We start from the raw sequence: 17,160 nt of genomic DNA on the forward strand, positions 1-17,160 counted from the left end.
TTTTTTAACATAAAAAAGTTTGAAAGCTATGGAGTATTCTCAGCAACTGTGCCATTCTGCCCACTCCACCACAGAAATGTAAAAAATCACATTTTACACGTTAAAGGAAAACAAAACCACAAGTCAGCACTTTTCAACAAGGCAAGGAATCAATTACATTCTGTTTTCCTTTCAGGCCTTAATAAAATCCCCAGGACAGCACCTAGTGGCTGAGTGATTAACTGAACTGAAGTTAATACATGAAGCTTAACATTCAACATTGTAGTCTAAAAGTTAACATCATTCAATTTTTCATCCAGGCTATGTTTGTAATATCCACTTTGCAAAGAGCCTAGGAAAAATTTTTAAAGAAAAATCTTTTCCAGGTGATACAACACACAAATTATAAGGAGCAATAAAACCCTTCGGTCTTATTCTGAAGACAAGTCAACTTCCAATGCAGATCATTCTAGGAGACGATGCACCTGACCTCCTTTCCTTTGCTTCCCATTTGCACCACATGACCATTAAAGCATCTTAGTTGAACTACCATTCTAAAATGTTGTAGTCCCTCTAAGCTGTGATTACAAAAAGAGTCCATGCCTCAGCTTCACCATAGAAGAATGACCATGTTGTCTTGATATGATGCCAACAAAGTGAAAAAGGGAGTTCTTATCAATATACATTAGTAAATCTAACAAAAATACTGTTGCTATCTATTTTTAGATTTGTCCCTTAAAAAAGTACGTCCCTCTCCACTTACTTCCAGAGCTCTAAAGTAATAGACACATGTACTGAAACAAATAAATATCTGCATATTAAAAGACAGGCTCCCCATTGTCCACCTCTTCCCCATCCTGGTATTAAGTGGCCAAGAGCTTTAAAAATGCTATTTTGTAAAATAGATTTTGATCCTGTTGTGAAAGCAATTTGCAAGTTAAGAATTACTGTGCAAGACCTGGTTAAGGATTACTGCTCCGGGTCACCAGTTTCCTTTTATGAGATATTAATAAATGTTAATTTCAACTAAAAGTCAGCACAAGTTTACAAGCTTTGGAGTAATCTTCCGAGGCATACATTAAATTGCCAACCCAGCACTTGAGTTCATTTTGGAACCATAAATAGACCGGGTCTGTTCGGAGGAGGAAGACTGAGCTGCTCCATGGAACAGACTGATCACTTCCCATCACAACCCTGCTGGTAGCCAGGCTTTCCATTAGTTGTCACTAACAGGAATGAGAAAAAGTCAGGCGGCTTGTGTGACTCCCACATTAACAGCACCATAAAGAAGTTCTGTCCTCAGAGCACATTTGGGACAAAGGGCAGACTGTGGACTGGCTTGATTAGTATAGAAATTTCACAACTATCTTAGTAACACCTAGAAAGGGGCACCCATGGCATATTGTCCAGGAAGAGGAATAACTGAAGCGAGCCAAATACTAGGTGTAGACTATGGCACTACTTGAAGAGAACATATATCATTAAGGTTATCAATAGCTAAGTGTAGAGAATATTCACATACCGCCAGCAGATAAGGAGAAATCTCTGGTTTCTTTAATTCCTATTGCCACCCCTCAAGAAAGAGAGAACAAATTTTCCTTCCCCTAATTCCTGCTGCAACCACAGATCACCACAAGGAGCCCTCTGAAAGTCACCCGGTCTGAGTAGGAGTGTGCTTGTACTTGGAACTGCTTTGAGAAAGTTCTGAGCCATTATCTTTTGGGTTCAGTCTTTTTCCCTCTAAAACTCTCATTTGCTAGATTATTCTTTCAATACACACCAGCTCACTGTTCACAAGGAAATTATGTTGATGTAATTTCATTCCTCAAGGAGCCATTACAGGTAAACCGTTTCCATATTAGTCCCCACAGGTAGTTCCACGGGTACCCAAAACACACCTTGACATGTTTTGTCTTTTTAAAAATGCTGATTTGTTTTTAAGCAGCTACTATCCATTCACATGACAGTGACTGTGGAGCTACATGGAAAGGATTTCATTTGGTGAAGGTTGCTGTTTGTAAGGTGCATAAATCACTCAGTTCTGGGGTCAATGTGGAGAAAATCCAGTTGCCAGACTGCAACCAACCACAGGTGTCATGTCCCATATCTGTAAGAGAAACAAGATTCAGGGAGAAGGCACCACCGATCACATCGTCCAACAGTGAAAGACAACACTGAAAAACAACAGCTGTTAAACTTGGAAAGGTACTTAAATGACTAATTGTCTCATTCTCTTCCTTCTTTCACTACAAAATCTCCTAAGATTTATGCAGTGATAAAACAATGTGGTTCACTAAAACATGATAAAAGCCTATAAGTATGATCTTGACACCTGAAAATTCATCATAATACTTTACTATAAATTTAGTGGGGTTTTTTCCTTTAAAAGCCCACTGGGAATATAAAACATTTCATAGTTTCACAACCCAAGAGTTATATTAAGTAGAAAACACTTCAATCTGTATGTTAGTAACCCAAGGATTTAAAGGAAAAAAAAAAAAAAAAAGCTGTTATTCCTTACAACAGGAAGCCTTCTGCCCAGGATGCAAAGGACCTTTAGGAAGGGAAAGTGACGACAGAGAGGAGTCTGCTGGGGCCTAGGCCAGCTCTAGGGAGAGATGCTGAGCTTGCTCAGGGCCAACAGTCAGTGACAGAAGGGTGCCTGGCAGCTCTTCAGCTCACTCACAAGACTGATGAGACAAAGGAAAACTCCACTGGAACTAACCACTGCTAAGGGAGTGGAAACTCATAGGCTCACCATTTGTTACTCAGGGTGTTAAATTGACAATGGGTTGCTTATAAAAAGGGAAGCTAGCTTGCCAGTCAGAAAGAGTAATTATACTAGAAATGCCATTCACGGGATGGCAGTGGAAGAATCTAAACTTGAGATAGTGAAGCCAGGTTACCTTTACAACACGATCTGTCCCACAGGTCACCATTAGTCCCCTAGCAACGTCCATGGACATGTGGGAAATGTTATGTTTTCCTTCATGAAAGGTTGCCAGAGAAGTCCGACTAACAAAGAGAAAACAGATCATTTAAAACACACCTGGCTGTACCTTGAGCTAAGGGATAAGTTTTCTTTATTCCAATGGCATAGAAGAAATACTTATAATGGTATTAAAATTTGCTCCTAAAAATGTGGCTACAATTTTGAAAACTGAAGTTATAATTTAAGGCATGATTCACAGAAAGATTGTTTCATAAAAATTTTAATAAAACTCCTCACAACTGATTTTCATCTTCTTTAGTGGAGAGGCTGATGCATTCCTAGACATAAAAACAAGAGCATTTAATACGGAAGAACCATACCCCATAAGCCCATATGGTATGGGCCAACATGCACCAGAAGCCTGAAGGACTGCCCAAGTCCTCTCCACCACCTGCTGACAGGTCTGGCTCTAATTGTGCTCTGGAAGCTTGACGGCCTTAACCTCAATCACTAGTTCCTTTACCAACTGCAAGGGTGATTGCACTAGCTTTCCGATTTTGGCCTCTGTCAAGATTTGCCAGTCGACTACTTTAAAAGACGGTTCATAGGGAATGGAAACAAAATGTTGGTTCTACCCTAAAGGATCTGCCTTAGTCAGGACAGAATGGAAACAGGTAATACAAATAGATTTTTTCTTATATACAAATAGTTATTTAAGAACTGCTAGATCAGATTTTTGTGGAAGAAAGGACAATGGTCTCTAGAGTTTTCTCTGTAATTAAATTTACATATACATGTAAGCAAAGATTAGAAAATGGGATTTTTTTGTACACAGTCAGCAAAGTCACTGCCATCCATTTACATGATGACGTTACCAATGCCCTTGACCCTCACAGTGTCCTGCCTAGTGTAAGGGCTTAGAAATGTCCAACGAATGGCTGAACTGCTCTTAGTCACATCCTTCCTCACAGTGTTCAGGAGAAATCTGACCTCACAACCTCAGTAATGATCTTAAGTCATGCTGCTAGAACAGAAGCCTCTCTTCAAAGATTGTTTATGAAATTCGGAAGAGACAAATATCTGGGTAGAAATTATTTCCCAGGCTCTTCACATTTCAGAAGCACAATAAAAAGATACACGGGCACTCACTCTTCGTCTTTGATGGAGTCATAACAGGAGTCACAAACCCGGACTTGGAACTCGAAGCCCATGACAGGGTAACTAGAGCGCCTGCTGCTGCACTTCCCACAGACGGCCTGCCCACACTTCCTGCAGTGATGCTTGGAGGACAACCGGAAGGAGGAAAACACGGAGGTTAACCTTTGCTTTGATGCACACAGTTTCCCGTTAAGAGTTGAGGAATGGGAGTGACAGAAGATTTGCCTTGAATTATAATCACCACAATTCAATACATCAATTAAAACTAAACAAATTTCAACACTAGTCAAGGATTTCTAAATGACGAGGCCTTAGTTAGTAGTCATATACCACATTTTATTCATTTATATTATTTATCTAGTTGTCAACAAACACATTATTACAACAAAGTTGAACTTAGGAGCCCAGCCTGCTGGAGATTTGGGGAAGGAAAAATCTATTCCTATTTCAGAGAAAAGTTTTGAAATAAAGTTTTCAATATAATATGTCCTCATAAAGAAGCTAATATGCATATTCATATGTTTTGCTATTTCTTTTACTCTTTCAAATATGATTCTAGAAATAAGCTTCAAGAACATTCCAAAACAGTCCAATTATTACTACTACTGATTTTGATATATTCTTTTACCACTTTTCACACTCTTCTATTAGTTGTTAGCACATAAGAGTGTAAGTGATTTTTTTCATGTTTCCATTAGAAATAGGATATATTTCACTCATCAATTATGATGCACTAGTTACCACTAGACATGCATTGTGAGAACTTGGTTAATGACAGAATCCAGAGGCTATTCCAGGGCATTAGAATGTTATGAGTGCTAAAATGATCCCTGCATTGCCTGCTAGTCTGAATTAGACTTTACTATAGAATAGCCTTGTAAGTAAACCAAAGTTTATTAACTCACGTAAACTTCAGGTAATCCCTCATAGAGGTGCGACCAACAATGAAAGGAATGAAACTGGCATTCTTTTTTACTTAACAGCACAAATTCATACTCACCTTGAGTGAGAGGCTACCTTCAAGGATGCTGTAGGAATATGTATTTTTTTGTAGAACTTTAGTATTTCATGAATACCTAGAGCGCTAAGAGCATCTTTGAAATCTATGGGCTACTTGGAGCATGTTTCTTAACTAAAAAAAAAAATCCAGTACTCAAAACATGCTTAATAAAAATGTTCCAGGTATACTTAGAATAGAACAATTTAGAATAATCTCAAAATCTTAGGGTCAGAGTATTCTAGCGAGAGCTAAATCATTACTTAACTTTTTATTATTTTTAACAGAGTAAGGCATATAATTGTATGCCCTAATTTATTCTAATTTCCTGCTGGGCATACAGGACACACTGACTTTAACAAGTAATAGTGCTAAATGGAAAGATCTTCCATCTCTTGACAAACAGATTCTCAGGATTTTGTATGCATCCCTGCTTTTCCAATGCAGGACAAGCAAGGGAATAGTTAGGTAACTCTCTCCTTTGCACCAGGAAAAAACTTGCTCATTGTTAGCCACACAACGGTAGTGATATGAAAGATGTAGGAATTAACAGAATTTGCAGGAAGAAAGTGTTATTCCAACAAAAAAAAAAAAAAAAAAAGAAAGAAAGATTAATTAAACAAATAACAAAGTACATGATTAGCCCCATGACAATTCAACATTGGCAACTCACCTGTCTTAACCCCAGTGTCTTAGTGTCCCACATCTGCTTTATATTCCAGAAAAAAGGTTGTTCACATTTCTGACAAGAATCACTTTCTAACCACTGAGGAGCCTGAAAGGGAGGAGCAAGCCAAAGCCAACATCAGACTTTTCACAGACTTTTCAGAAATTATTCAAAGAGTTCTAGATCTTATTGGGACTATCATTGTTTTAGTTCTGCCATAATCTATAAATAAGAGGGAATGAACAAATAAAAGTTCACTGTAAACTTGTAAGGCTTTTCTTTACATATTTCTTTTTTACACCAAAGTTGTTTGAAACCTATATCCAGTAGAGTAAAAACCCACTTCTTGCAGAATCTGGTGAGCCACCATTTGGAAAGGCTTGTAGGGTCACAAGGTGGCCGATAGGATGGGTCCAAAAGATACAATTGTTCTACTGGGGGAGCATTAAATATCATATAGATTTTCCACCCTCTCCTTTCTCAGCTCTCCAGAGTGAGTCCTTCCCTGCTGTGTGCTCCCACCACCGCTGTCCTGCAGACCTTCCTTTTAGTAGTAAACTCATTTCTATTATAATTCTCTGGGCACATTCCCCCCCACCCAGCTCCCTAACCAAAGAGTACTTGAAAACTGAGATTGGGTCTTACTCATCTTTATGTATCCATAGTCTGACACAGAGTAACCCCTCCATAAATTTTTGTGAAACAGATGAATTAAAGTCTCAAAATTACTAGAGCTACGCTGCCCTCCCCCCTACGTGGGAACCGACTCCCAGGGGTGTAAATCTCCCCGGCAACGCAGAGTGTGACTCCCGGGGATGAATGTGGACCCAGCATCGTGGGACTGAGAGTATCTTCTTGACCAAAAGGGGGATGCAAAATGAGACGAAATAGTTTCAGTGGCTGAGAGATTCCAAATGGAGTCAAGAGGTCACTCTGGTGGACATTCTTATGCACTATATAGATAACACCTCTTAGGCTTTAATGTACTGGAATAACTAGAAGTAAATACCTGAAACTACCAAACTCCAACCCAGCAGTCTGCACTCCTGAAGACAATTATATAATAATGTAGATTACAAGGGGTGACAGTGTGATTGTGAAGACCTTGTGGATCACACCCCCTTTATTTAGTGTATGGATGAGTGGAGGAATGGGGTTAAAAACTAAAGGACAAATGGGGTGGGATGGGGGGATGATTTGGGTGTTCTTTTTTCACTTTTATTTTTTATTCTTGTTCTGGTTCTTTCTGATGTAAGGAAGATGTTCAGAGATAGATTGTGGTGATGAATGCATAACTATGTTATCATACTGTGGACAGTGGATTGTATATCATGGATGATTGTATGGTGTGTGAATGTATTTCAATAAAACTGAATTTAATAAAAAAAAATTACTAGAGCTAGAACTGAGAAAAATTTCTCTAAACAAAAATTATAAATTGTGCTTGACTGCAGGATGATCCTATTAAAAGTCTAATCCAAAGCCATCACTTAAGAATTAGGTTCAATAAAAATAATAAAAAACACTATTTTCTATAAATTAAGCTGAACAAAGACTATGGAGCAAAAAATCATTTTTTCCTGTATGTCTGATAAGAAGAGGCAATGATGGTGGAATCACCGAATTTTCAAATTACACCACCCTCAGAAATACGCAGTGAAGATGAAGGTGGGGTCTACTGCCAACGGCACAGGAATATTTTGTTGCAGAGGGAGGAAAGCAGTTACAGCTTCCTACTCTTATATTTGGGACACTTAAAGTGTAACTCTTGCATTATGATAGTCACATGAGGCAAAAAAACAGTGCAGAAATGTATTCACCACAGCCAACTGCAAACACTGTAGTAAGGGCTCATGTGTTTGAAGGAAGATAGAATGTAGGTTTTAATGAAGACAGAACAATGTCTTCTTTTATTTTTTTTTTTTTAACTTTTATTTTACTATTATACTTTCTATACTTAATAGCCAGGAACTTGGTGTTCAATTACTATACCAAAACACGACTATGAGAAGAACTCTGATTTGCAAACTTGTCAATTATTCATCAGTGCTGCAGAAATTTACTTTTATATACATTCTGTATGCTTAATTTTCTATTTTCCTTGCCCACACAATACCAACTAGGTTTTACATTATAATAAAAATCTTAACAAACTTTAGTGGTCTGGAGTTCGGATGTCTGGTCCCCAACGGAAATAGAAGGGGGATTAAATGTTTCCAGATATGGTAACAAAACATCCTTAAACAAAACTGCGCTTATCCCCCCTTAGCCTCTTATTTAGACCGTCAGCAGTTTAATATGTGATCCACAACAGTAATTTTTTTTTTTCTGATTCACAACAGATTAACATCAGTCCTAGAAGGGATTGAGATGAGTAGAACTGGGGGCAGGAATAGTAGTTTCAAGAGAAACTGCCCTTATCATTTCTACATGAAGGTAGAAAGAAACTAAAATGCACGCAGAAAGTTGTATTACCATGCAATGCGATGGTTCAGGGTGGGAATGATGGCACTGCATAATCAAGAAATGAGTACATTATGTCAAATCTAGACATTTTCATCAAAATGGTTATTTTTATAAGGGTAGGGGATCTGAAGAATTAATTATGTTTCAATTACTTAGAAAACTCCCTTACAGGAAAGGCCTCATTCCCTAGCGGTGTCAGTTAAGTAATGCATCAATGGGTTTCTAACGTTTTAGAGTGTTTCAAGTGACTCAATTTTAAGCAGTGGCATTTCTTTTAATATAAAGATAAGTCATCTTTCAAGAGTGATCCAAGAATGATCATGAGTAGTCATACTGGCCTAGATTCAGGATCACATCTCTTGCATTTAAATCCTGGCTCTGCCAATTCCCAGCACTGTGTCTTCAAGCATGTTCTTTAACTTCTCTGTGACTTGGTTCCCTCCTCATTAAAATAGGAAAATAACAGTATTGACCTCACAGAGCTGAGGATTAACTAAGTGAAGTGCTTTGAACAGGGCCTGGCATGCAGTATGTGCCAGATAAGTCCAGGCATTGTGTCAAGTGTTTTATATGCATATTTTACTGAATTTTTACATCCCTAGGAGGTGCAGAGCAATTTCATCTCCATCTGACAGGTAAAGAAACTGCAACTCAGAGACTGACGCACATTGTCCACAGAGACAGTTAGTAGATGGAGGTCCACGATTCCAACCCACGTGGCCTGATCCTGCTTGTCCACTACACTCCAAACACCCTCTGTAAATAGGTCACATGCAGTTCAGCATGTGGGGTCTCCTACTTCCAAGCACCAACACGGTTCTGGAACACGATGACCAATTAGAACAGAGTCCTTGCCTTCATGGAGGATAAGTCTGCCCAAGACAGTTTAGGGAAGAACATTATTTTGCTGGGCTAGAGGGTGTAGGAACACAAGGGAAGAAAACTGCGCTTTAAATAATTTGAGATGAGAATCTTTGAAAACACACACACACACACACACACACACACACACACACACACAAAGAAAAAGGCTTTTTGGAATGTATCCTAATATAAGAAATATCCAAAAGTTTTTCTTTTAGTATTTGGAATTAACATTAAATGTTATGCTTTAAGTTATCATGAGCCATTCTATTATAAGCTTATTCTCTAAGGAGAAAAAGTTTTATTTTTGTTTTGTGCTGAGAGGAACAAAAGAGAACATTAATCAAGTATTCTGTTTCATCCTCTTTTATACATCTTGTTCTGTCTGCCAATGAGAACAAAGATGATATAACAAGAATATTTTCATTGTACCGCTACTACTAATTATTGCACAAATCTACATGGTACTGACGTAAAATACTATACATTCTATAACCTCCTAGTTTAAAATAAAGCTCTCTTTCCAAGAGGATTCATTCTCTCTACTTTTTGTACTTGCTCATTTGTATTTTATGCCTACTTCCAAAAAAGGAGCCCCTCTAACTATGATTCAGCATAGGAGACAAATTGCCTTCCAACCTGACAGTGTAGCAGTGAACAGCAATAGTGGGTTGGAACAGCTGCAGTCAGTATTTCCAAATACTTAGAAAGAAAATCTAGGCACACACTGTGGAGCCAGAAGATCTGGGATCAATCCTCTTTTCTCTTGCCTGAAGAAATCCCAGTCATACAAAACTCTAACTCAGGTCAGAACCCTTTAGATCATAGGCTGCTTACTTTGCACTACATTTACTTAGCTGGTAAAAAAGAAACAATACTAAAAGCAATGCATCTTTCTGACACAATTTGCTTTCCCATTTAGGAAACCATTTAGGATGATAAGTTGCAGAGTGAAATATGTGCACATGGTTTGGGACGATCTTCCGCAGACTATAACAAGGAAGTGAATTACCCACACAGGAAGCACCATGAGTGATGGAGCTATTTTTTCCTTTCCCTAGATGTACAAATAAACTCCACAGTGTTGTAACCTTGAAGGTAAGAATCCTGCTTCCAGGTTCTAACTACCTTTTCTAAAAGAACTTATCAATGACAAGAATACTGGACTGAAATGCCAGTTGTCAAACCCTTAGATGAGCCACCAGTAACACAGGGTCCCATTGGTCTCTTCCCTTATTTGCCAGTGAACATGTCCTAATCTTTGGGTTTTCTGCTCTCTCAGAGCGTGACTGAAAAAATGATGAGCCAGGAGCTCACAGAATGTAAGAGGGTACTAGCAGTTCTTGATGCATATAACTAGTATTTAATAAATATAAAACACATTTCAAATAAATCTTTGCAAAAGAAATATCATATATTCTGTAATTTTGAGCCAATATTACATATATTTAATAAAGAGTTATTCTAAGCCTTACCAAGATTTCTAGAAAATTCAAAAAGGAAAATAAACCAGGAGGCATGTAATCAGAATTTTCTCTACTTGACCGGTCTTACAAAGTTACCAAACAATTCTATATAACCTAGCAATCTGTACTCCATATTATGGACTGCATTTTAGTATTTTTAGGCTAGTCTATTTTCTTCACTAGATTACTAGATCTTTGCCTGCACGAATTTTGTGTACCGAACATGGTTGCCATAAAGTCTGAAAATAAGACTAATGTCACTATATTTTGTTACAGATTTGATTACTTCCTCTGGGGTGTGATAAGATGCAGGTTTGTTCAGTGAGTGTCAGGCTCATTTAAGACAACACAAAACAAACTCATGCAGGGATGGATGGGAATGTTGCATTAATGCAGTGTCCACTGCATAGCTGCACAGCACTGATCAAATCACGTGACTTCATTAAGCATATTACATAGTGTGATGCAATTTCAATAAACCATTTATAAGTATATTTCTTTCCCTAGTTTATAGCCATTTATGCTCAATACATGTTTCTGAATTTAATCTAAATGTCATTAACATCTCACTGGTACTCTAAAATCTTCTCTGGCTTCAAATCTTTTGCTAGCTATATCACAAGCTGTAGATACCACTTGGAAAAGACAGACAATACCAGTGCGGGTAGAGATGAGAATGTAAATACAACCTGGAAATCATTTAACAATGTCTATAAAAAGTTTTTAAGCACATACATATCCTTAAACCCAATAAGTCTATTTTCAGAAATCTGTCTGAAATAAACAGTTGAACAATTGGACAATGACAGGGTCAAGAATTTTCACAGCAGCATAAAAAGAGAGATTATTTAAACAATTAGAGTGTCTGTCTATAGAAATGGAAAGGATCTTAGAACCCATAGAATTCAACCACTTCACTTTATGGAAGAGGAAACGAAGATTCAGAATTTAACGCACTTATCCAAAAACTATTTCACAACTATTTAGTGGCCCAACCAAAGTTAGAGCTTAGGTTTCTTGAAATGAACATTATGTGAATATCAGCTGGCTTTTTAGTATACTACTATCGACATGGACTCAGCAGAACAGAGTTCAAGGGAAAATAAAAGCAGAGAAATAGAGATATACATTCCCAGAAAAATGTCTGACACCAACATACTTCCCTGATGGAATCACTGAAGCACCTCTTGGTGTTTGCATAACAGATATCTATGGCACTTGAAGAAGTGCAGTAGAGGACCTCTACACCTGTATACACTCCAGTTCCCTGATTATGCTGGGAGACTTTCTCAAGTGTTCTCTCAGTGTAATTCTCAAAGCTGAAAATGTGACTAGCTGCTCAATCTGACTGTGTGTATTGCTTATCACTAGTGGAAAACTTTCCAATAAGTAGAGGATGTGATGCAAAATGGCATGAAGGACCCCATCGGACAATAATCAATAAGCAGAACAGTGAGAAGCTGGAACTGTCTGCACCTCGGTCGGGATCTACACCCAGCAGTGGGGGAAACCAAGAAGCCAGATGCTCAGGGACCTCTCCTGGTCAGCCTTGACTTGCTCTTTCTTCTTACCTCTTCTCTGCTAACATCCATGTTCCACACTGCAATTCCACCATCGGAGGAACAAGAAACAAGCTGCCTCGTGAGCTGAAGGTAACAAAGCGACTGTACCCTGTCACTGCAAACAAAACACATAACAGTCACTTTTCTAAATATGGGAAAAAGAAAAATTGTTTCCATTTAAGTTCAAATCTCTCCCCTCATTGGAATGAGTAATTGGCATTTTACCATTGACTCTATTTGCTATGGTAATACAGATTCTGGTATAAACTTTACTTGCATTCTATAACTCATTATACTGAATAAGCATTTCTATAAAATAAACACAACTACTTTCAAATCAGTCATTAAGACTTGCAGGACAGAGATGAAATGATAACTCATTATACTGAATAAGCATTTCTATAAAATAAACACAACTACTTTCAAATCAGTCATTAAGACTTGCAGGACAGAGATGAAATGAGGACTATAGTTTTCTGAACCAATAGCCATGATTTCGTTTTCAGGTGCACAAGATTAATCTTATTTGTTCAAAAACAAAGAAGAGCACGTGATGAGAAACTCCCTTATTGGAAGACAACTAATATGAACAAGTAATCAAAGACAATGGAGATCACTGGTAGCATGTGTATGCACACAAGCATGCACACACACACACACTTAGAAGGGGGGAAGAAACCTGCCCCTTTCCTGCTCCTCTAGATGCCCAAGAAAACAATCTGCTGGCCTGAAGACTTTTGTGCAGAACTTTTCTTGGCTACTTTTCAACTTAATTCTGCTTATAGTGAAGAGATATAGCCCAACCAACAAGGAGGAAAGGAAAGGGGTGTTCCTGGAACAATATTCAAGACCAGAGAGCAAGAACCTCTAGAGTATTAGAGTACTTAGTATTAGAGTAGCTTAGTTGACCACAGCAGCTCTAAACCATGCATTAATCCTCCTGACTGAAATACGTTTTAGAATTTAGAAAAACGAGTTGGGCATCTAGTATCACAGAACGCACAGTACATACAATCTTCCAGGGTCAAAGTCCTTGCCTGTAGCGTCTAAACACACCTGCCTTAAGGTGGGAAGTGATCTTTGGACTAACAAGGAAGAAAACGCAGCACTCTTCTACTTCTGAACACGAAACACTCAGGACTAAGAGAGAACAGTTTAAAGTGTCCTGAGCCCTATACCAAATTGAAATCTTAAATTATGGGATTTGGAAAAACAGTTAAAAGGACAAGGATTTAACTCCTGTTAAGATATCTAGGAAATCAGTTTCATATATATTGTTATTATTTGAAAAGTTTACAACTACCTTCTAAAAACAAGGTATTTTAATTAAGAGTACAGTGTATAAGAATAAAAATACTAACAATTACAACAACCAGCAGGCACTTAGGGTTTACTAGGTGCCAGGAACTGCTCTAAGCCCCTTCCGTAAATGAACTCAGATAATCTCCACAGCAGCCCTGAGAGGTGGGTTCAATTAATACCCCCATTTTATAGATGAGAAAATGGAAGCAAAGAGAAGCTGAGCAATGTGCCACAGGCCTTGTGACTCAGTGAAGATGAGATTTAAATCAAGGGGGGCAGATCTGTAGCCCATGCTCCTGACCACTGTGCTACACTGCCTGGTTCAAACAGGTGATAAAGGAAATGTAGCCACGGTTGGTATGGCTCTTTTATTATTATTATTTATATATTACATAGCAAGGAAAATGAAGTTTCTCTTTAAAAATAAGAACCTTGTTTCAGAGCAACCAGCTAGCAAAGAAAGAAACAAAAAAACTGCCCATTAAGCACAGAAAGAAAGAAAATGACTACTATCCATTCTTATCCTTGTTGTGAATCATTTCCCTCAGCAATAAGAGTTAATTTAGTGGTTGAACTATTTTATAACATTTTTATATTGTAACTGTTATTAAAGATCATTACAATTAAAATGCATAATAAACTATTGCAAAGTATCATAATGAACCAGGAAAAAAAAATCTAGAGCGATCACTTGCAGAAATAAAAACAGCAAATTCCTTTACTAAAGGGATGGAATGTCCACAAGTTGCTTCCAATTTGCACATCTAACATGTTAGGGAAAACAGGCAAGGCAGCTGAATAGCATACATTGCAGGAGGTAGGCTTACCTTCCCAAGGAGCTAAAAATATCATAAAATTCTGATTACCTCTTGCCTTTCAGAAACAATTTCCAGTGGCATATTTCCTGCATTTTATATATGTCAATTTTTATTCTGTACTTTTCCAACACATGCAAACACAGAGCCAAATGGCTCAAGTCCAGTGAGTAACCAACAGAGACTGCAATTTAGTATTTGGGGCACACTCAATGATTTTCTTTTTTTTTTTTTTTTTTTTTTAATCATCATTTTATTGAGATATATTCACATACCACGCAGTCATACAAAACAAATTGTACTTTCGATTGTTTACAGTACCATTACATAGTTGTACATTCATCACCTAAATCAATCCCTGACACCTTCATTAGCACACACACAAAAATAACAAGAATAATAATTAGAGTGAAAAAGAGCAATTGAAGTAAAAAAGAACACTGGGTACCTTTGTCTGTTTGTTTCCTTCCCCTACTTTTCTACACATCCATCCATAAACTAGACAAAGTGGAGTTTGGTCCTTATGGCATTCCCAATCCCACTGTCACCCCTCATAAGCTACATTTTTATACAAGTGTCTTCGAGATTCATGGGTTCTGGGTTGTAGTTTAATAGTTTCAGGTATCCACCACCTGCTACCCCAATTCTTTAGAACCTAAAAAAGGTTGTCTAAAGTGTGCGTAAGAGTGCCCACCAGAGTGATCTCTCGGCTCGTTTTGGAATCTCTCTGCCACTGAAGCTTATTTCATTTCCTTTCACATCCCCCTTTTGTTCAAGAAGATGTTCTCCATCCCACGATGCCGGGTCTACATTCCTCCCCGGGAGTCATATTCCACGTTGCCAGGGAGATTCACTTCCCTGGGTGTCTGATCCCACGTAGGGGGGAGGGCAGTGATTTCACCTTTCAAGTTGGCTTAGCCAGAGAGAGAGGGCCACATCTGAGCAACAAAGAGGCATTCAGGAGGAGACTCTTAGGCACAAATACAGGGAGGCCTAGCCTCTCCTTTGCAGCAACCGTCTTCCCAAGGGTAAAACTTATGGTAGAGGGCTCAACCCACCAAACCACCAGTCCCCTATGTCTGTGGTCATGTTAGCAACCATGGAGGTGGGGTAGGCGAATACCCCTGCATTCTCCACAGGCTCCTCAAGGGGGCACTACATCTTTTTTTTTTTTTCCCTTGTTTGTCTTTTTTCTTTCTTTTTTTTTTTTTTTAACTTTCCCTTCTTTTTTAAATCAACTGTATGAAAAAAAAAGTTAAAAAGAAAACAAACATACAATAAAAGAACATTTCAAAGAGACCATAACAAGGGAGTAAGAAAAAGACAACTAACCTAAGATAACTGCTTAACTTCCAACATGTTCCTACTTTACCCCAAGAAAGTTACATAATATAGCAACATTTCAGTGAACTTGTTCCTACTACATCCATCGGAAATTAACAGACCATAGTCATTTCTGGGCATCCCCAGAACGTTAAATAGCTTATCTGTTCTTCTTGGATTATTGTTCCCCCTTCCTTAATTGCTCTCTACTGCTAGTTCCCCTACATTCTACATTATAAACCATTTGTTTTACATTTTTCAGAGTTCACATTAGTGGTAGCATATAATATTTCTCTTTTTGTGCCTGGCTTATTTCGCTCAGCATTATGTCTTCAAGGTTCATCCATGTTGTCATATGTTTCACCAGATCGTTCCTTCTTACTGCCGCGTAGTATTCCATCGTGTGTATATACCACATTTTATTTATCCACTCATCTGTTGAAGGACATTTGGGTTGTTTCCATCTCTTGGCAATTGTGAATAATGCTGCTATGAACATTGGCGTGCAGATATCTGTTCGTGTCACTGCTTTCCGATCTTCCGGGTATATACCGAGAAGTGCAATCGCTGGATCGAATGGTAGCTCTATATCTAGTTTTCTAAGGAACTGCCAGACTGACTTCCAGAGTGGATGAACCATTATACAGTCCCACCAACAATGAATAAGAGTTCCAATTTCTCCACATCCCCTCCAGCATTTGTAGTTTCCTGTTTGTTTAATGGCAGCCATTCTAATCGGTGTTAGATGGTATCTCATTGTGGTCTTAATTTGCATCTCTCTAATAGCTAGTGAAGCTGAACATTTTTTCATGTGTTTCTTGGCCATTTGTATTTCCTCTTCAGAGAACTGTCTTTTCATATCTTTTGCCCATTTTATAATTGGGCTGTCTGTACTATTGTCATTGAGTTGTACGATTTCTTTGTATATGCAAGATATCAGTCTTTTGTCAGATACATGGTTTCCAAAAATTTTTTCCCATTGAGTTGGCTGCCTCTTTACCTTTTTGAGAAATTCCTTTGAGGTGCAGAAACTTCTAAGCTTGAGGAGTTCCCATTTATCTATTTTCTCTTTTGTTGCTTGTGCTTTGGGTGTAAAGTCTAGGAAGTGGCCGCCTAATACAAGGTCTTGAAGATGTTTTCCTACATTATCTTCTAGGATTTTTATGGTACTTTCTTTTATATTGAGATCTTTGGTCCATTTTGAGTTAATTTTTGTGTAGGGGGTGAGGTAGGGGTCCTCTTTCATTCTTTTGGATATGGATATCCAACTCTCCCAGCCCCATTTGTTGAAAAGACCATTATGGCTCAGTTCGGTGACTTTGGGGGCCTTATCAAAGATCAGTCGGCTATAGATCTGAGGGTCTATCTCTGAATTCTCAATTCGATTCCATTGATCTATATGTCTATCTTTGTGCCAGTACCATGCTGTTTTGGCAACTGTGGCTTTATAAGGTTCAAAGTCAGGGAGTGTAAGTCCTCCCACTTCGTTTTTCTTTTTTAGAGTGTCTTTAGCAATTCGAGGCATCTTCCCTTTCCAAATAAATTTGATAACTAGCTTTTCCAAGTCTGCAAAGTAGGTTGTTGGAATTTTGATTGGGATTGCATTGAATCTGTAGATGAGTTTGGGTA

General features: G+C 38.2%; 1 protein-coding gene across 1 annotated transcript in view; it reads right to left on the reverse strand.

Moving 5' to 3' along the window:
• Positions 1-1,511: 1,511 nt before the first annotated feature.
• Positions 1,512-17,160, reverse strand: part of WDFY1 (WD repeat and FYVE domain containing 1) — a 64,730-nt gene continuing 49,081 nt past the window's right edge. Inside the window, exons 8-12 of the mRNA XM_037849582.1 lie at positions 12,101-12,206; positions 5,740-5,841; positions 4,061-4,191; positions 2,886-2,994; positions 1,512-2,086 (exon numbers count right to left, since the gene is read on the reverse strand). Coding sequence (XP_037705510.1) covers positions 2,027-2,086; positions 2,886-2,994; positions 4,061-4,191; positions 5,740-5,841; positions 12,101-12,206 — 508 coding nt within the window. The 3' untranslated portion in view covers positions 1,512-2,026. The remainder of the gene's footprint in view (positions 2,087-2,885; positions 2,995-4,060; positions 4,192-5,739; positions 5,842-12,100; positions 12,207-17,160) is intronic.

Source organism: Choloepus didactylus, chromosome 9, assembly GCF_015220235.1.
Source record: "Choloepus didactylus isolate mChoDid1 chromosome 9, mChoDid1.pri, whole genome shotgun sequence".
Taxonomy (NCBI): Eukaryota; Metazoa; Chordata; class Mammalia; order Pilosa; family Megalonychidae; genus Choloepus; species Choloepus didactylus.